This window comes from Hevea brasiliensis, chromosome 11 (assembly GCF_030052815.1).
Source record: "Hevea brasiliensis isolate MT/VB/25A 57/8 chromosome 11, ASM3005281v1, whole genome shotgun sequence".
Taxonomy (NCBI): Eukaryota; Viridiplantae; Streptophyta; class Magnoliopsida; order Malpighiales; family Euphorbiaceae; genus Hevea; species Hevea brasiliensis.
In genome coordinates, this window is record NC_079503.1 from 74,074,965 (window position 1) to 74,096,493 (window position 21,529).

Below are 21,529 nucleotides of genomic sequence, written 5' to 3' on the forward strand. Positions count from 1 at the left end.
AATTGTTCAAGTAATTTTATTCAATTTCCTAGGCATTATTTGTGTGTTTTTTGTAATAGAAAACAATTTTCCTTGGTTATTTCCTTGATTACTTGAAAATCTAGGACAATTGATTAATCTTTTTACACATACAGCTTGTACCAATTTCAAACGAAAGATTAAAAATAGAGAGAGAATGAAGGGAGAAGGGTATGAGTGCACAGAGAAAGAAATATAAGGAGAGAGGGTCAAGACAGTTTGTGTATAAAAAATAATAGGATGGATTAAAAAGTTAATAAAACCATATTACAGGACTAACAAATGTGTTTTTTAAAATATATAGATCAATTAATTAGTTTCACTATAATAGATGGATTAAATAGTAATTTGACTGGTATTAAAATCTTTTGACTAATAGAAAATTTGATGGAAGGTCAAAATAATTTAATGAAAATAAAACACAGGGACTAAATAGTACATTTTTCAAAGTACAAAAATCAAATAGTTAGTTTCGTTAAAATATAGAGACTAAATAGTAATTTTTTTATATAGTTTAGTTTAAGACAAACAAATATTAATAATATAATATTTATTATTTACTTATTTTAGTCCATAATAAAATAAATATTGAACGTAAAAAATATTTAATTATATAACCTACTTATAAAATCAGATAATAATAATAATATTGGTAAAAAAAAATTAAATTAATTAAACCATTTTGTTTTTTAAAAAAATAATAACACTATTCTAATGATAATTGCTTCAGTATATAAAAATAATATATATGCATATTATTTTAAAATATTTTTTTATTATTAAAAATAAATACTGTAAACTATTTTCATTATTGTGAGCAAAGCATTAACTATTTGTTACTTATAAATCAAATTTACTTATTTAATAAATGAACAACTCTAAATAGATATTATCAAAAAGTCTATATATATTATTTTTTAAAAAATATCTTTTAGATAATAAAAATAGTTAAAAAATTCAATAAAGATATTACAATTTTAAGTAATTTTATAGAAAAACAAAAATCACAAGAGATATCACTAAAATAGATGAATAATTTACTGTTATTGTACTTTTTTGGTAATGGATGGAAGTATGATATTTTATCAAAATAATATTTGTATATAAAATAAAATTTATTTGATCATAAAATAAAGTAATCTTAACTCTGCCTAAGTAGTTTGCGCTTAGCCAGTCCCAAGTCCGGATAAAGGAGGAGGGTTGCGGTAGGTGACAACCAGCGTAAAAATTTCGTCACACCTTACGATATGGATTCAAATGATATAAACGTTGGGGCGTCCTCTACTAACAACGCACTACATTAGAGCCCGAGTGTAGTGAGAAATATGCAAGGGTGTAGGGCATTCACCAAAAGCGACACGCCATGCCGGCGCCCGAGTGTGGTGTTAAGTGAGCAAGGGTTCCCACATCATGGACAGGTATGGGCAAAGAAGTTAGTCCATAGGATAGATAGTAGAACAGATAGTGGAATAGAACACAAGATAGACATAGAAAACAATAGAAGATATCATAGAAGGAGACCAATTAGGAAGGAGCAGGATAGGAGGAGGATTAGGGTTGGTACTTGGAATGTTGAATCACTTATAGGAAAATTAATGGAGCTTGTGGATACCTTGGAAAGGAGAAGGGTGAATATTGCTTGCATTCAGGAGACTAAATGGGTAGGAGAGAAAAGTAAGGAAGTGGGTAATTCAGGGTACAAACTGTGGTTTACCGGAAAGGAGAGAAACAAGAACGGAGTGGGTATAATTATATACAGGACATTAAAAGACGCAGTAATAGCTGTGAAAAGAGTAGAAGACAGAATTATACTAGTAAAGCTAGTACTAGAAGGAGAAACAATAAATATAGTTAGTGCTTATGCCCCACAAATAGGACTAGACAATGAGAGTAAATAAAGGTTTTGGGAAGATATGGATGATTTAACGCAAAGCATACCGAATGAAGAGAATGTTTTCATTGGTGGAGATTTGAATGGACATGTTGGAAGTGATAGACAAGGTTATGAGAATGTTCATAGAGTTTTTGATTTTGGCAGTCGAAATGAGGAGAGAAAAAACATCCTAGATTTTGCTATGGCATATGACCTAATACTAGCAAATACCTACTTTATAAAAAGAGAGTCACATTTAGCGACTTTCAAAAGTGGGCAACATAGAAGCCAAATCGACTTCCTCTTAACCAAGAAGACAAATAGAGCTCTATGCAAGAATTGCAAGGTCATTCCAGGAGAGGTTTTAACAAGTCAACATCGGTTGGTGGTCTTGGATGTCAAATTTAGGAACAATTCAAGTAAGGTCAGAAGAAATAATGTAGCTCAAACAAAGTGGTGGGAGTTTAAAGGAGTAAAGCAAGTGAAGTTCAAAAATGAGCTTCTTGAGTTCGAAGTATGGAAGCTGGATATGGAGGCCAATGATATGTGGATACAGATGGCATCAAAGATTAGAGAAGTAGCTAGACAAGTACTTGGAGAGTCTGAAGGACATGTACCACCCTCAAAAGAGAGATGGTGGTGGAATAAGAAAGTACAAAAGGCAGTGAAGAGAAAAAGGGAATGATATAAGAAATTACCTAAATGTAATAATAATGAGGTATATGAACAATACAAGATAGCAAAGAAAGAGGCAAAAAAGGCAGTTAGTCAATCAAGAGCACAGGCCTTTGAAAAGTTATATGAGAAACTTGAAACTAAAGAAGGGGAGAAAGATATTTATAGATTAGCAAGGAGGAGAGAAAGGAAATGTCAAGATCTCAATCAAGTTAGGTGCATTAAGGATAAAGAAGGAAAAGTATTGATGAAAGATGAGGACATTAAAGAAAGATGGAGAAATTATTTTAATGATCTCTTTAATAATAGTCAAAATGGTAATAGCGTGAATATAGATTATATAATAATAGAAAAGAATGTGAATTATACTAGAAGGATTAGATCTTTAGAAGTAAAGGAAGCACTTAAGAGAATGAAAATGGGTAAAGCCTGTGGACCCGATGAAATACCAATTGAAGTGTGGAAGTGTTTGGGAGATATGGGAGTAGCATGGTTAGCTAAATTATTTAATAAGATTCTAAACTCAAAGAAAATGCCTGATGAATGGAGGAGGAGTATTTTAGTACCTATTTTTAAAAAATAAGGGAGACATACAGAGTTGCTCAAACTATAGGGGAATTAAACTCATGAGCCATACTATGAAGTTATGGGAGAGAGTTGTAGAGCATCGACTACGTTATGATACTTCTATCTCTCTCAATCAATTTGGTTTCATGCCCGATCGTTCAACTATGGAAGCGATCTTTCTCATTAGAAGCTTGATGGAGAAATATAGAGATGGGAAGAAAGATCTACACATGGTTTTTATTGATTTGGAGAAGGCTTATGATAGTGTTCCAAGAGATGTCTTATGGAATGTGTTAGAACAAAAGAGGGTATCTATTAGGTACATACAAGTGTTGAAAGATATATATGAAGGAGCAACTACTATTGTGCACATAGTGGGAGGGGACACAAGAGATTTTCCGATCTCAATTGGATTATACCAAGGATCAGCCATAAGCCCTTACCTTTTTACATTAGTTTTAGATGAATTGACGAAACATATATAAGAGAGTATTCCTTGGTGCATGATGTTTGTGAATAATATTATTCTGATAGATGAGACATGAGAAGGAGTCAATAAAAAGTTAGAGCTTTGGAGAAGTACTCTAGAGTCAAAGGGTTTTAAGTTAAGTAGAACGAAGACAGAATATATGCATTGCAAGTTCAGTGAAGGCCAAACTAGTGATAGGGAAGGAGTTAGTTTGAATGAAGTGGTACTGTCCTAAAGTAATCATTTTTAATATCTAGCCTCAGTCCTTCAAGTAGATGAGGGATGTGAGGAGGATGTTAGTCATAGGATTAAAGCCGGATGGTTGAAGTGGAGACGTGCCACGGGAGTTTTATGTGATCGTAAGATTTCCAATAAGTTAAAAGAAAAATTTTACCGTACAGCCATACGACTGGCTATGTTATATGGTAGTGAGTGTTGGGCACTGAAAGAGTCGTATGCATCTAAAATAAGAGCTGCAGAGATGAGAATGTTAAGGTGGATGAGTGGCCATACTAGACTAGATAAAGTCCGTAATAAGAGTATTAGAGAAAAGGTAGGAGTGGTGCCAATTGAAGATAAGTTGAGAGAAGGGAGATTGAGGTGGTTTGATCATGTGAAGCGTAGACATATGGAGGCTCCAATTAGACAAGTAGAGCACATTAGGTTAGAGGATAGAAAAAAAAAAGGAGTAGACTTAAATTGATTTGGAAGAGAGTAGTACAACATGACTTAGAAACATTACACATTTATGAGGATTTAACCCAAAATCGTTTAGAGTGGAGAAAGCGAATCTATATAGCCGATCCCAAATTTTTGGGATAAAGGCTTAGTTGAGTTGAGTTTTTATAAAATAAAGTAATCTTAAGATTGGTTTAAGAAAAATAATATTGTCTAACATAAATTTAATAATTTAATAGTTAAATAATTCAAAACAACTAAAATGACAATAACAAAAATATAATATATATATATAGAGAGAGAGAAATAATAGTTTAGAATAAAAATTAAAAAGAGAAGAGAAGAAAAGAAAAGAAGAAAAAGTGGACAATGAGGTGCCTTTTCTTTTTTTCTTTTTAACAATAAATGATAATAAAATAATATAAATGATATAATTTAAAAAAAAATAAAAAAAAACTTAAAAATAAAAAGAGAGAATAGGGGTACCATAAAAGTTTCTTGTATATGCATGTAATGAGCAAAAGTGTGATTTTTTTAATGTATTAATATCTCAAGGGGGATTTATAATTTGGTCATTGTATATTGTTATTATTTATAAGTCAGTCCTTGCATTATGAAAAACTCATTAAAACATCTTACCCTTTGCGACCGTTAAACTAAAAGGTCCTTCCATCCATTTTAACATATTTCCTATTAAAAAACTTGGTCAAAGGGGGAGAGAGAAGTTTTAAAATCCAAAATTACCCTCCTTCAAACCATATATATATATATATATATATATATATATATATATATATATATATATATATATATATATATATATATATATATATAAAATCCTGACTCTCCTATTATCCGTTGACTACAATTTCTACTCTGTGGTTTTGTTTCTTTGAACTCATCATTAGTTGCAATGGGTGTGCCGTAACCATGTAAAGCCCAGTTCTCACTCTAGTGAACGAGAGAATACTAATTATGGTGATGTTATAATTGGATGTTGATTTTCTTTTACCCCTTACTTTTGGATTAGCTTAATGGCTTGAATAGGTAGAGTTTAAGAAATCTTGGTTGTAATGTCAAATTTCAGTGATTACTCTGTTAAGTAGAACTGGAAATAATCTGATGCTAGGTAGGATTTGAACTCTACCTTCAATTCTTGGCAATTTGATATAAAGTCCAAGTAAACCTAGCTTGTGGAGCTTATAGTTTTAAGAGAAATCTATAATATAGCATTATTTTTTTTTTTTTTTTTGTTTCTGGGTTTAATCCTGTGAGCATCAAAAGAGAAAGAATCTGATTATTCTTGAAGCTCTGAGTAGAATGAAATCAATTGAGTCTACTGCTTATTGCTTTGTAAATGTTGATAATTCAAGATAATATTTGGCGTAATTGACTGGATAGTGTCATGGTATTTTCTCATACAAAACTATTAGAATCTTGGAAATACTTGCAAATGGAATATAAGGACTAAGCAGTATTTGTGGGTGAAAATATCAGAAAGCACCCTGGAAAATAAATGCAACAACTTGGATGAAAATGATAAAATATAATGAGAGTGATAACCTCTCAAAATGCCTACATTATAATAAACTAATTTTGTACTTAATATTGAATCAATAGTTTAGCTGTTAAATGTATATTTTACAATTTAAAAAATTACGTTGATGGATAATAATAATAATTAATATGTAGGGTTTGATTAAAGATCAATGATCATTATAATCTTTTAAGGAGCAGTGTATGTCCACAACTATGCCAAATGATCAATGAGAAAACAACTCATGTTGAGAATAATAATGCCCAATTGGTAGAATTGAATTAAATGAAATAATGATTAACATGTGATAATTTTTTTTTTAATAATTTGTAGAATATTAGATACATAAAATGTAGGCTTATTAACTTAAAAAAGTCAAACTTTATTGCGTTTTGACAATTTTATCAAATTCTTTCAATCTTTGATATAATTAGCCAAATTTTTAAAAATTGTTAAAATTTTATCTAATTTTCTTGAATCAAATTTTGAACTTCATTTTTCGATTTGTTTATTGAAAATCTAACATTACCACATTTATTATCTCTTCCATAATTTCATTTTGATAACCATTGAGCATCAAATGACGATGAGATTTGGGGTCAATGATGAGAGAGAGTGTGTAACTAAAACCATCCAATTCAATCAAGTAATTAAAAATTTTGAAACTGAGAAATAATTGATGGTAATAGTAAGATTGGATTAGCCAAAAAAATAAAATGAAAAAATATTTTAAAAAATAAAATTACAACAATTTTTCAAAAATTTAGATAAAAATTTTGCGCATTTTAAAAATTTAACCAATTCTATTAAGATTGAAAGGATTGGAAAATGATAAGGTTGGACTTTTTTTATCAATAGGTCTAAAATATATAATGGTAGTTTGCTAGCTAGAGTTTGAAAGCAAATTCCCACAATTTTGGCTAAGCCATGTTTAAAAGATAGGATACATTACTATTTTATTTTTAAATTTTATCATTATTAACATTTTCATCATTTTATTTTTGAAAATATATTAAAATATTCTTAAATCTTGATTCCGTACACAAAAATCGGTCTGTCCATTTTACGGTTTATTTGATAATTTGTAATAGACTAAATAGCTGAATTTTGCCATTATTAACTATTTAATCTAAGTTTTCTCCCACTGTCTTTTCTATGATTTTCTTTTCTCTCTATCTCCATTTTTTGTCTATCTATCTCTCTCTCCCCCCCCCTTTTTTTTTTTTTTTTCTCTCTTCCCCTCCTTCCTCTGTTTTTCAATCCATTTATATATATGTTGTCTCTCTCTTTGCCATGTGCAAACTCCATCTTATTAAGCCTGAAATAAAAATCAATACTTTTAAAATCAATGCAGTTTCTATCTCTCTCTCTGTTACTAATTGGATTTATTATGTGGATTTTGATTTTAATATCGGTGAATTGGAGTTTGTTAATGGCAAAGAGAAACACGGAAATAAGGAGAGAGACAAAAATGTGGAAAGAGAGGGAAACCAAGAAGAGAGAGACAAAAACATAGAAAAGAGAGGGAGAGTTAGGTGAATTAATAATGAAAAAATTTAAGGACAAAATAATAATTTAATCCATTTTATAATGTAGTGAATGAAAAAATAAATAGATGAAACATTTTGTACACTGAATCAAATTTTGAATATATTTTAATTTATTTTTTAAAATAAAAAATATTAATAATAATAAAATTTAGAAATTAAATAATAATTTATCATAAAATATATGAAACAAAGGACAATTGTCCAACATGTTATATGGTATAGTGTTATAGCAAGCATGCAAATTTAAGGCATACATACAAATCGTACAATCATACAATATAGAAAAGAAAAGAAAAATAATACATGATTTAACGTGATTCGACCGTAAAGTTGGTGCGCGAATCCGTAAGTATACGAGTCGTACCAAGTAATAGAGTGATAAGTCAAGTATCGTTCCCACGAGGATTTGCTGTTTGAGTACCAAACTATGAATAAAACGATTATTTGAGCTAGTGATTGATGAATAAATGGTAAATGTAAATGAGTAAAGTAAATTGATGAATCTAATTGGAATGGGTAAAGAGAAAGCAAATAAATTCTAAATCTAGATGCAATTTAACTAAATTAACAATGAGTAATTTGAATAAAAGTCTAATTATGATAAAAATGATTCCAGAGTTGGGGGTTTATGCATAAATTAATTGGGATTTGTTTTGGGTATTCCAATTTTAAGGGAAAATAGAGTTTGAAAGTGATTGATTTTAAATTCCTTTGATATATTTTTCAAGTAAACCAAAGTGTGATCTAAATAACCAAACCTACTTTCGTATGATATTTGATTACTTTAAAGCTCATTAAGTTTTGTAATCAATCATTAATTTCTCTTAAAACCCTAGTTTATTTCTAAATATAGGTGATTTTAAGTTCTAATCCTTGATTATCTATCAATGATCTTCACCTTTCGGCTCTTAAATCAAAGAATAACACAATACCCAATGGATACCAACATTAGGCAAGTAAATCAAGCACACAAGGAAAGAATCTAAACTCATATTTATATAAAATATGGAAATACCCAGTTCAAATCCACAAATTAATCTAAAACATATTTCCCAACTCTGAAATCCAAAGAGTTTACTCACTCATGTTGGTATTTATAAGAGAGATTAATGGAAAAGTAAACAAAAACATGATAAGGGGACTAAAAATAGAAAAAACCAGGTGGAGGGACCAAAAACTCTGAGTCATGGGCTCCCAGAATGGCAGCAGCAGCTTCTCTTCTGCATAATTTATAGCATCCTCTTCCCTTCTCCTTTTTGTAATTTTTCTTTTCTTTCTATTTCTTATTCTTTCCTTTTGTTACTTCTTGTGGCAAAAACTAGAAAATGATGTTTTTATATGGTCCCAAAAGTTGCCCTAAAAATAGATAAGAGCCAAGGAGTGGATAGGAAATGAGGTGTTAAAATATCCATCTCAGCAGAGTTATCCACATTCTGGACAGTCTGCTTAGGGTACTGCTTACCCTAAGCAGGTTCTTCAGCAATTTTCGGCCTGTGATTGCATTGTCTGCTTAAGGTTAAGCAGACCCTCAGCAAATCTCGGCAGGTTTGGAATAAAATAACTTTTTCTGCTCATGCTTAACTTTTGGCTTGACCTGTGTTGCACCTTAAGCACTGCTGCTTACCCTAAGCAGGACCTCAAGCAATTCTCGGCAAGTTTTAGGATGAAAGCTTGCATGTGTAGGATTTAAGCTGTGCTTGACTTGCAGCTTAAGGTTAAGCAATATGACATACCCTGAGTAGCATCATAAGCAAAGTCTCAAGCAAATTTCGGCTAACTTGATCTTTTAAGGCTTGATTTCTTCAGCTTTCCTCCATGCTTAAGGGGCTCCAAATTTCTTCAAATTACTTCCTAATGCACTCATTGATCCTCAATTTGCCACAAAAACCTATAAAAAATAACAAAACTACAAAAATCAAATATAAAGTAACTAAAGTTAACAAATAAGGTAAAATAAAGCTAAAAATATAAAATATACTAAAACATAAGGGCAAAATAGATACAAAACTACCCTAAAATGCCTATATGAAATGAGTGCAACAAATTCCCCCAAACTCAAACCTTTGCTTATCCTCAAGCAAATTAAAAATAATTAATGCAATTTGGGGTACTTTCCTTTAAATTCATGAAAATTTCTTATCCAAGCTCTCAAACTTACTTTTAGCCACTAATAAGCCATATACCCACTTTCAAGGTACAAAGAATTTAATCCTTACCAAAGTTATCACCACTTAGTCTTGGGTTAATTATTAATATCATCAAGCCCAAACCAATCAATCACAAAGAATAATCATACCTAAATAGACTCTAGAGCAATTCATAAACAAAAGTGTCTTTAATAATGACGGAAGTAAATGAATGGATGAATGATATCCCAATCCCATAGGCAATTCTCCTATTCCAATCTTCACTAATGTAGCAAAACACCATTAAAAGATAAAAAGGACTTTCAAGGGTTGTAATGGGGCTAAGGGAGTGATAATGTGGCTAAGAAGGAAAGGATAAAGGTAACAAAACATGAGAATAATCAAATTATTAAAAGATCAAGACATGCAAATTTTTTTTTATTCTTTTTTTTTTGAATCAAATGGGAGAAGGAACTTTACAACTATTCACCAATGCTAGCATATAATTTTGAAGCTTTTGGAGAGACTACATAAATAACATTGACTTTGAATTACAATTGTCCCTTTTAATTCACCCCCAAACTCATTTCTATGTATACTTGGGTGGTGAATTACTTTACATACCATAATTGAATTTGCTAGCATTTTTACTTTAGTCACTTCTCCCAACTAATTATTATATTTTTTTTTCTTTTTCATTTTTTTAAAATTTTATTATTATTATTATTTTAAGTGTATCTATCACTCAAAGAATTATTCTCATAAAGGGTAGGTAAATGTTTGGGTTTATGGCTAGGCATTAATGTGGGTTTAAAAGAAATACAAGGGATGAATGTAGGCTCAAATTGGTTCCAAAGGGAAATTTTAAAGTGAGGTTGGCTAAGGCTAAAATGTGGGTTTAAAATTCAAAGAATGCCTAGATCATTTCTTTCTCAAGTGCATGCTATGATTTCGCCTTGAAAGGTTTAGAAGGATTGTTCTAGGATTGATGAGACATCAATTAGCTACTTCTTACCCTAAAGTTTTCTCTAGGCACTCAAACTCAATGCAATTGATTGGGATGCCCTTGGCTAAGAAGATATATACTAAGGTAAGAATCTAATAACCATGCACCTATCTAGAACTTTCAATCCATCAAACCCTTCTAAAAGTAAGCTCAATTGCTCTTCAAAGCAATTTTCAATCCTTTAAGAATAAGGTAAAAATTTATTTTTATGATATGCATGATCCTAAAATGAATGCATGAATCAAATTAAAACTAAGTGTAATCTATATGAAAATTATATACAAGTGTATGTGTATGAATATAGGCATATGTGTGGTATAAGTGTATGTGCATGGATTAGCAATGTATGAATGAATGAGATGCAATAAATGAATGAATGAAAATTTTAAAAATTTCGTAAAAATTTTGCCCTTAACCCAAACTCAAATGAGACATTGTCCTCAATATCTAAAATGAATGTAAAGATGGGCAAAATTGTGTGAACAAATCAATTAATGAAATATATATATATAATTGGGAATTAGATCAATATAAGCTCAAGAATTCCAAAATTAAGCTCAAAATGATATTAACAATGAAGGTTTAGAGAGAAAATGTGAAAACCCATATACATTGATTATTTATTATTATTTTATTTTAATTAGCTAACAATAATTTAATATATTTATAAATATATATATTTTTTATTAGATGGTCTGCTTATTTATTTTTAGATATATATATATTTTTGAAATTAAATATATATCTGCAATTTGAACAACCCAGTTCAATAATAACTCTATTTCCATTCTACACCTAATAGAACTCTTGAAATATATATATACCCTAATAATCTCTTCTGCTAAACTTTACTCTCAAAACCTGTTTGTCATCTCCTTTTTCTATCAAATACTCTCAACAGAGAATCCCTAAATTTTTACTTCTTATTCATCACATTCGATTCTGTTTTCAAGGTAAGAATTCTCATTCCTTATTCAATAATGGGTGAATCTAATTTTATTTTATTTTTTTGATCTGTTACAACTACTCTAAAAAAATTTATTTTCGATCATTGGTATTAAATTGGATTGATCATAATTATTATTAGATAATAATTGATTATTATATATATATATATAACTGTTCATCCACATGCACCTCGTCCTCTCCTCCACCGCAAATCCAATCCGCCGCAAATATATATATATATATATATAAGTTATTATATTTTATTATTATTTGATATTTTCTTTATATTTTGGGTATGTAGGAGATTCAAATATTCAGTCAGTCAGTTGAAATTGTCTTTTTTTCCATTGAAAATAATTATTGGCTTGAAGGTTCCAGGTGAGTGGTAATTATAGTACATGGCACCGTTTTTATCCCTTTTAAAATTTCTTAGCATTAAGTTTGTTATTAAATGAAATTCTAAATGAATATTTTAACAATGATTTTATATGTGATTTTCTAGAGTTTTATTTTATTATTGAATTTTATTTCGATTTTGATTAAATAATTGATTTTGCCAACTATCTCTGCATTAGACCCATTAGGATTCCGGGAACAGGCCTTTAATGTATTTATATTGATTGATATTTGACTATAAAATTTACCGATGTGTTACTGAATTGATTTGAGATTGATTTGATTTTATTGAATCGATTTGAGATTGATTTGATTTTATTGACTCTCTGAAACTATTGAAATACACTATTGGAATTACACTATCAGTTATTATTTGCTATCTGAAATTTTTTATTGATTTTGATTGATTCGTACAAATTGATTTTCTGTTTTGAATTGGTACCGTGCCCGATTCGCTTTCGTTATCCGCCCCGCCGTGTGGACTATCACGGTATTAGGTTGCATTATCGAGTCATGCATCATTGCAGTTTATGGCTTGCATTAGTATCATATGCATTGATATCTGTGAAGGAGGAGGAAGGTATCTGATATCTGGTAGCGCGCTTACCATCTAACCTTTGGTGATGTGGGGTATCATCACCCTGGTGCACTGTACCATAAAAATTTTATTGAATGAATTTATTTTATATATATGTTTTACGAAATTATTTTATTAATGATTTTGACAGCATGAGCATGATTTTATTGAATAGAAATTTATTATGAAATTAATCAAGCATCTGCCTGTTCCTATTCCATTGTGTGCTATAATTATCATTCACTGAGCATTTAACTCAAACCACGTTTTCTCTGTCTGTTATCTGTTTCAGATCAGTAGAATTCTGCAGTTGATCCAAATATTCAGTCCATTTTCTAGAGAGGGACAACTTTGATTTATTCTCATGGTATGCCCGAATTCGTGTTTTCTCGGGCTAATAATTAGTTTGGTTTATTGAACAGTTTAAGTTTTTATTGAAATCTGTAGAGACTCCGCAGTTTACTTATGGGATATTTATGATGTCTATTCAGCATTTTATTTATTTGGATTTTGTCTATTTTTGGGATTAGTAAGTGACAATATATTCATTCAAGATACTCTGATAAGGCTTGTATGATTTAAGAATACTTAAATTATGCGCCGGTCACGATTCAAAATTTTGGGTCGTGACAAAGTTGGTATCAGAGCTCGATTGAGGTCTAGTAAACTTGCGGAGTATAGGATCCTTAACGTCTTTTCAGTTTATCATTGCTTTAGATGTCTGCGTCCTTCGTACCTTCTCACCTGTCTTAATTTGGCTCACATTTTCAAATTTCATACTTGTTTATTAAAATGAATAGGTGCCTGAGTCTGTTAAACGTAAGAGGAGAGCTTGGGTCAAGGGTCTTAATGGTGCAAACCTTGATCCAACAAGGGAGGTACCGCCTCAAACTATTAATCAGACATCTGAACAGACGCCTATGGCTAAGACTGGGGCACAACCATTCCTTTGTTTCTCCATACTTTTCCATGATATTTAGTACACCACCTAATTTGTTAGAGTATCATTTATCTGTATCAACACCTTTGAGGAATGCAATAGACACTGATATGGTGTATAGGGGATGTATAGTTCACATTGGAGAAAGGAAATTAGCTACAGATCTTGTTTCTTTAGATATATTTGAGTTTGATGTGATTTTAGGCATAGATTGATTAGCCACTTATCACGTTTCATTGGATTGTCATAATAAAGTTGTACTCTTTAAAATTCCTGGGGAGGAAGAATTTCAATTTCAGGGAGATCGCAATATAGCCTCTAGTAATTTTATCTCAGTAGTGAGTTCTAGACGATTATTGCGAAAGAGGTGTAAGGGGTATCTAGCTTATGTTAGAGATGTTCAGGTAGAAGGTGTAGGTTTGGAGAATGTTGCAGTGGTTAAGGAGTTTCCTGATGTGTTTCCAGAAGATTTATCAGGTTTACCCCCGGAGCGAGAGGTAGAGTTTGGTATAGACTTAGTTCCTGGAACTGAGCCCATATCTATGCCACCTTATCGTATGGCACCCGTAGAACTTAAGGAGTTGAAGGAGCAACTACAGGACCTACTAGATAAGGGGTTTATTCGCCCTAGTGTTTCTCCATGGGGTGCTCCTGTGTTATTTGTACGGAAGAATGATGGGTCTTTGAGAATGTGCATTGATTATAGGCAATTGAATAAGGTAACTGTGCGTAATAAGTATCCTCTTCCACGCATAGATGACTTGTTTGACCAACTTCAAGGTACAAAGTATTTTTCCAAGATTGATCTTCGATCTGGGTATCATCAATTGAGGGTCAAGAAAGAAGACATACTCAAGATAGCCTTTAGGACTAGGTATGGACACTATGAATTTCTTGTAATGTCTTTTGGTCTTACCAATGCTCCAGCCGCTTTTATGGATCTCATGAACAGAGTTTTCAAGCCTTTCTTAGATCAATTTGTTATAGTGTTCATCGATGACATTCTAGTGTACTCAAAGAGTAAGGAGGAGCATGAACAGCATTTGAGAATTGTCCTTCAGACCTTACAAGAACACAAGCTATATGCCAAGTTCTCAAAATGTGTGTTTTGGTTAGATAGTGTGGTTTTCCTAGGCCATACAATATCTAAGGATGGGGTGTGCATTGATAAGAAGAAAGTTGAGGCAGTGTTTCATTGGCCTAGACCCACAACTGTGTCAGAGATTCGTAGTTTCTTGGGTTTAGCAGGGTATTATAGACGGTTTGTTCAAGACTTCTCTCGTATTGCAGCACCTTTAACTAAGTTGACACAGAAGAATGTGAAATTTCAGTGGTCTGAGGCTTGTGAAAAAAAAGTTTTCAGGAGCTTAAGACTCGTTTAACTACAGCACCAGCGTTAGCCCTTCCATCTGGATTAGGGGGCTATGTAGTATATTGTGATGCTTCTAGGATTGGTTTAGGATGTGTTTTGATGCAGCATGGACGGGTTATTGCATATGCTTCTCGTCAGTTGAAAAGGCACGAGCAAAATTATCCAACTCATGATTTGGAAATGGTTGCAGTAATTTTTGCTTTGAAAATCTGGAGGCACTATCTGTATGGTGAGACTTGTGAAATCTTCACTGACCACAAAAGTCTCAAATACATATTTGACCAACGTGATCTTAATCTTAGGCAAAGGAGATGGGTAGAATTGTTGAAGGATTATGATTGCACCATACAGTATCACCCGGGAAAAGCTAATGTAGTGGCTGATGCTCTAAGCAGGAAGTCTTCTGGTAGTTTAGCCCATATATCTACCAAGATGAGGCCTTTGATTGGTGAATTACATGAGTTGCTAGATCAGGGAGTAGAGTTTGAAATCATAGCTAGATCATTCTTAGCACATTTTCGAGTTAGGCCTATCTTAATTGATCGAATTAAGGCTGCTCAAAAGAGGGATTCTCAGCTGTGTGAGATTATAGATAATATTCATCAAGACCAAGCTCAAGGGTTCATGTTGAATGATGATGGAGTTCTTCGTTATGGCACTAGACTTTGTGTCCCCAATGTTGATGAGTTGAGAAGAGAAATCATGGAGGAGGCACACCATTCTGCTTACACAGTACACCCAGGTTCAACTAAGATGTACCGTGATTTAAGGGAGCATTATTGGTGGGGTGGCATGAAGAGGGATATTGCAGACTTTGTTGCTAAATGTTTGACTTGTCAACAGGTTAAGGCAGAATATCAGAGACCATCTTGGTTACTTCATCCATTGCCTATTCCCGAGTGGAAATGGGAGCATATTGCCATGGACTTTGTTGTGGGTTTACCTAGTACACGAGGTGGTTATAATGCAATCTGGGTGATAGTGGACAGATTGATAAAATCTGCTCATTTCCTTCTTGTGAAGACTACATATGACTTTGCTAAACTTGCACAGTTGTATATAAACAAGATTGTTAGTCTTCATGGAGTTCCAGTTTCCATTATCTCTGATCGTGGTACTCAGTTTACTTCTCGATTTTGGAAGAAATTCCAAGAAGCTTTAGGAATACGAGTAGACTTTAGTACTGCTTTTCACCCTCAAACGGATGGACAGTCAGAAAGGACCATACAGACATTAGATGACATGCTTCGTGTATGCATTATGGATTTTGGTGGCGGTTGGGATCATCATTTGCCTTTAGTGGAGTTTGCTTATAATAACAGTTATCAGGCAAGTATAGAGATGGCTCCATATGAGGCATTATATGGTTGAAAGTGTAGGTCACCGGTTTGTTGGGATGAAGTTGGAGAAAGAAGGCTTACTAGACCAGAGTTGATACAATTAACTTCAGAGAAGGTTCGACTAATTCGTGATCGACTTTTGACTGCTCAAAGTCGACAGAGAAGTTATGCCGACCCTAAGCGTAAAGATGTAGAATTTATGATTGGTGATCATGTATTTCTGAGAGTTTCCCCTATGAAAGGAATCATGAGGTTTGGGAAGAAAGGGAAGCTTAGCCCTCGTTTTGTTGGTCCATTTGAAATTTTGGAGAGAATTGGAGCAGTTGCTTACCGTTTAGCCCTTTCACCTGGTTTTGCACATGTACATCCAGTTTTTCATATTTCTATGCTTAGGAAGTATGTACCAGATCCATCTCATATTTTACAACCTCAAACCATGCAAATTAGGAATGATATGTCATATGAGGAACAACCAGTAAAGATTTTAGATCGACAAATTAGGAAACTTCAGTCCAAGGAAGTGGCTTTGATCAAAGTCTTGTGGCATAATCACTCAAGTAGTGAGGCCACATGGGAGGCAGAATCTGAAATGCGAGCCAAATATCCTCACTTATTTGATTCTTCAGGTTAGAATTTTGTCTATTCAAATTCGGGGACTGAATTTTTTTTAAGGGGGGAAGTATGTGAAAACCCATATACATTGATTATTTATTATTATTTTATTTTAATTAGCTAACAATAATTTAATATATTTATAAATATATATATATTTTATTAGATGGTCTGCTTATTTATTTTTAGATATATATATATTTTTGAAATTAAATATATATCTGCAATTTGAACAACCCAGTTCAATAATAACTCTATTTCCATTCTACACCTAATAGAACTCTTGAAATGTATATATACCCTAATCATCTCTTCTGCTAAACTTTACTCTCAAAACCTGTTTGTCATCTCCTTTTTCTATCAAATACTCTCAACAGAGAATTCCTAAATTTTTACTTCTTATTCATCACATTCGATTCTGTTTTCAAGGTAAGAATTCTCATTCCTTATTCAATAATGGGTGAATCTAATTTTATTTTATTTTTTTGATCTATTACAACTACTCTAAAAAAATTTATTTTCGATCATTGGTATTAAATTGGATTGATCATAATTATTATTAGATAATAATTGATTATTATATATATATATATATATATATATATATATAACTGTTCATCCACATGCACCTCGTCCTCTCCTCCACCGCAAATCCAATCCGCCGCAAATATATATATATATATATATATATATATATATATATATATATATATATATATATATAAGTTATTATATTTTATTATTATTTGATATTTTCTTTATATTTTGGGTATGTAGGAGATTCAAATATTCAGTCAGTCAGTTGAAATTGTCTTTTTTTCCATTGAAAATAATTATTGGCTTGAAGGTTCCAGGTGAGTGGTAATTATAGTACATGGCACCGTTTTTGTCCCTTTTAAAATTTCTTAGCATTAAGTTTGTTATTAAATGAAATTTAAATAAATATTTTAACAATGATTTTATATGTGATTTTCTAGAGTTTTATTTTATTATTGAATTTTATTTCGATTTTGATTAAATAATTGATTTTGCCAACTATCTCTGCATTAGACCCATTAGGATTCCGGGAACAGGCCTTTAATGTATTTATATTGATTGATATTTGACTATAAAATTTACCGATGTGTTACTGAATTGATTTGAGATTGATTTGATTTTATTGAATCGATTTGAGATTGATTTGATTTTATTGACTCTCTGAAACTATTGAAATACACTATTGGAATTGCACTATCAGTTATTATTTGCTATCTGAAATTTTTTATTGATTTTGATTGATTTGTACAAATTGATTTTCTGTTTTGAATTGGTACCTGTGCCCAGTATCTGTTTCTGTTATCTGGCCCCGCCGTGTGGACTATCACGGTATTAGGTTGCATTATCGAGTCATGCATCATTGCAGTTTATGGCTTGCATTAGTATCATATCAATATATATCTGTGAAGGAGGAGGAAGGTATCTGATATCTGGTAGCGCGCTTACCATCTGACCTTTGGTGATGTGGGGTATCATCACCCTGGTGCACTGTACCATAAAAATTTTATTGAATGAATTTATTTTATATATATGTTTTACGAAATTATTTTATTAATGATTTTGACAGCATGAGCATGATTTTATTGAATAGAAATTTATTGTGAAATTAATCAAGCATCTGCCTGTTCCTATTCCGTTGTGTGCTATAATTATCATTCACTGAGCATCTAGCTCAAACCACGTTTTCTCTGCATATCGTTTTGGATCAGTAGAATTCTGCAGTTGATCCAAATATTCAGTCCATTTTCTGGAGAGGGACAACTTTGATTTATTCTCATGGTATGCCCGAATTCGTGTTTTCTCGGGCTAATAATTAGTTTGGTTTATTGAACAGTTTAAGTTTTTATTGAAATCTGTAGAGACTCCGCAGTTTACTTATGGGATATTTATGATGTCTATTCAGCATTTTGTTTATTTGGATTTTGTCTATTTTTGGGATTAGTAAGTGACAATATATTCATTCAAGATACTCTAATAAGGCTTGCATGATTTAAGAATACTTAAATTATGCGCCGGTCACGATTCAGAATTTTGGGTCGTGACAGAAAATGTCAGAAAGTATCCCAAATGTATGAATTTACAATGCTTGAGAAGGTGCTTAAGATGTTGCTTAACCTGTTGCTTAAGGTTAAGCAAGATTTGCATATGGTTAAGCAAGACCTTAAGCACTGGTAGTATGCTAAAAATATATAAAGAACAGCAAGTAAGCCATTACCTTAGGATGATGATAAATAAATTTAGCTTAAGGTAAACTGTGCCACTCATCATTATCAACAAAATTAGAACTGAGTAAAAGATAAAGTGCAAAAATAATGTGCAAAAAGATAAAAAAGTGTAATGAAATAAGATCTAACAGTTAAATCAAGAATTAAACCAAAAAGTATGCATAAAAGAACTATATTCAGAACTGCAAATGTATATTAGAAAATAAAGTAAGATAAAAATAAGCTAAAGGAAATATGTAAATTGCAAGCACAGTCAGAAAATAAAATAAACTACAACTGTTACCAAAGTTTAAAATTGAACTGTTAAATTACAAAAGGAATCCCATGACAGAAATTTAAACTAAACTAAACAAAACTGAATAAACTGCTGCTGCTTATGTTGCTGTCAAAGCTTTGCTGCTGCTGATGGGTCTGCAGGTGGCACAGGGGTTGCCGCATCAAGTTCTGTAGGGTCTTCTTGGTGATCCAAAGCTTCAGAGGCTGTCTCCAAGTTTTCTGTGAGGTCCTTCATTTGTTGGAGCATGTCTTGGCCCCAATGGTATAAGTTGTTGAAAGATTAGGCCAATTTGTTGTAAAGCTCCAACATTTGAATTTCCTACTATTTTTGCTTCTTTTTAAGAGATGAAAATCTCTTTTTAAGCCTCTTTTCTAGCCTCTTCTATTGTTTGACTTGCTGCTGACCCAGAACATCAATTTTAACTTCTAACCCCTTCAAGGTTTCAAGAATTTTTGTGGTTTCAATTGGAGGAACAGATGGTTGGGCAATGAAGCTGGCTACTTTAGATTCTAAGGATCTTAGAAGGGACAAAATTTATGGTGAAAATTATTGTTCAGTGGCTGTTAGAGGTGCTGGCATAGGTTTAGCTGGTGCATAAGCACTTTGTGCTGCAGAACCACTAGCATCACCATGCTGCTGTAACAATACATAAGTATGCCCTTTCTTCTCACAAAGATCCATGTGAAGCAACATTGTGCTGTCTAAAAATGACTCACCAGAAACTGGCACATGCTTATATAAACTAGCATCAAAGCCAAAAGAATTGGCTGTGGCAGTTATATATCTGCCAAAAACTATGTTACCTATGGTGTGCCTTATGACAGTTTGGTGCCAATGAGTAGCTAAGAAGTAGGCTGAGCTAACTAGTTTTCTCTCCTTCATACACCACAAGAAAAATAAGTCTCCAGCACCCACAATGCTATTACTATGCCCTTTGCCTAAAATAGTGTAAGAGATAAATCTATGAAGATATTTCAACATAGGATCCGCTATCCTGGTTGCCTTTGTTGTCCTCTACCTATAATAACCTCCATAGGGGGCAACTTCCTTCCAGAATTTAACAGGATCATAGATGGTTTGTTGCTACTTAATACTCTTATATTCAGTATCCTGAAAACCAAAAATTGCACTCATAGAGCCCATATCTAACTCCCTATCAATGCCAGCACATCTAAAGCATATTACATCTCTATGGCCAGGGACAGTAGGTTTGCAATTCAACCTTAGGGAACTCAAAAAATCCAAAGTCAAATCTTTATACACTCGTTCCCTAATCCTACCAAACTCAGTCCAATTGACAGCATCTAAATAAGCAAACACAGAATCATAAATTCCTAATTCTTTTAAAATTTTCTCATCCATATATTTATTTGCTACAATGGGCTTAGAGGCTAAACTCTCATATGCATTTTTCATATCTATGTCTTTGAAAGCCCAAAGTAATGGAGAAATTACCTCCTCTATATCATCTGTAGACGCTGAAGGTGCTGCCGAAGCACTGGCAGGCTGAGAAGATGTTAAGGGCGACTGAATTGCAGGAATTGGAGCAACTGGTGATGGAATTGATGATGCTGACCTTGTTCTCTTACTAACTGGCTATGAGGAAACCCTAGGTGAGGATTCGAAATCCATAGGAACAGGTGATGACCCTTTTCTTTTCGCAACAAAGGCTTTCTTGGTTCTACCCACAACCATTTAGGTTTTAGTTTTAGGTTTGGCTTGAGTTGGTGCAGGTTCATGCATCAGTTCTTGAATTTGGGTTTCGATAATGGGTGTTTCAATTGGGGTTTCTATGGCAGGGGCTAGGATGGGTGTCTCAATAGCGGCTTCATTTTGTGGTGTGAGGGGTGTCAGTAGAATGAGGAAGGGTGTTTGGTTTTGGGGTAGTGGTGGTGAAGATGGTGGAGGCAATTGTGGTGGTGGTGGGGTGCTCGGTGGCGACGGTGGACTTGAACTGGGGGTAGGGTTTGCGCTAGTAGATGGTGAAAGAGTGGCCATTTTCGATTTAGCAAATTTTCTGGATTTTTTGGGTTTGTGGGTAGACCAAATCTTGGTTCTCGCCATTTAATAAGTAGGAATAATCTCTTTAACTTCTCAAGAATAGCCGGAAGAGTTGGTGGAGGGAGTGGGAGAGTGCTCTAGTTTATCGGGAGTGAGAATGGAATAAAAGTGGTGAAAATTTGGGACTTTTAAAATTTAGGGCAGACAACTGGTGATTTGGGGTAATGCTTGGGGTTAAGCATGGATTGCAAAGGGTACAGCTTAAGGTAAGCACATAGCCATGGCTGAACTAAAGATTCTGGTGTT

General features: G+C 32.7%; 1 protein-coding gene across 1 annotated transcript in view; it reads left to right on the forward strand.

The window, feature by feature from the left end:
- LOC131170274 (uncharacterized) overlaps positions 1-16,691 on the forward strand; it is a gene marked incomplete at its 3' end in the record, with an annotated part of 28,004 nt that extends 11,313 nt beyond the window's left edge. The window contains exon 4 of the mRNA XM_058129332.1: positions 16,113-16,691. Coding sequence (XP_057985315.1) covers positions 16,113-16,691 — 579 coding nt within the window. The remainder of the gene's footprint in view (positions 1-16,112) is intronic.
- Positions 16,692-21,529: the final 4,838 nt, after the last annotated feature.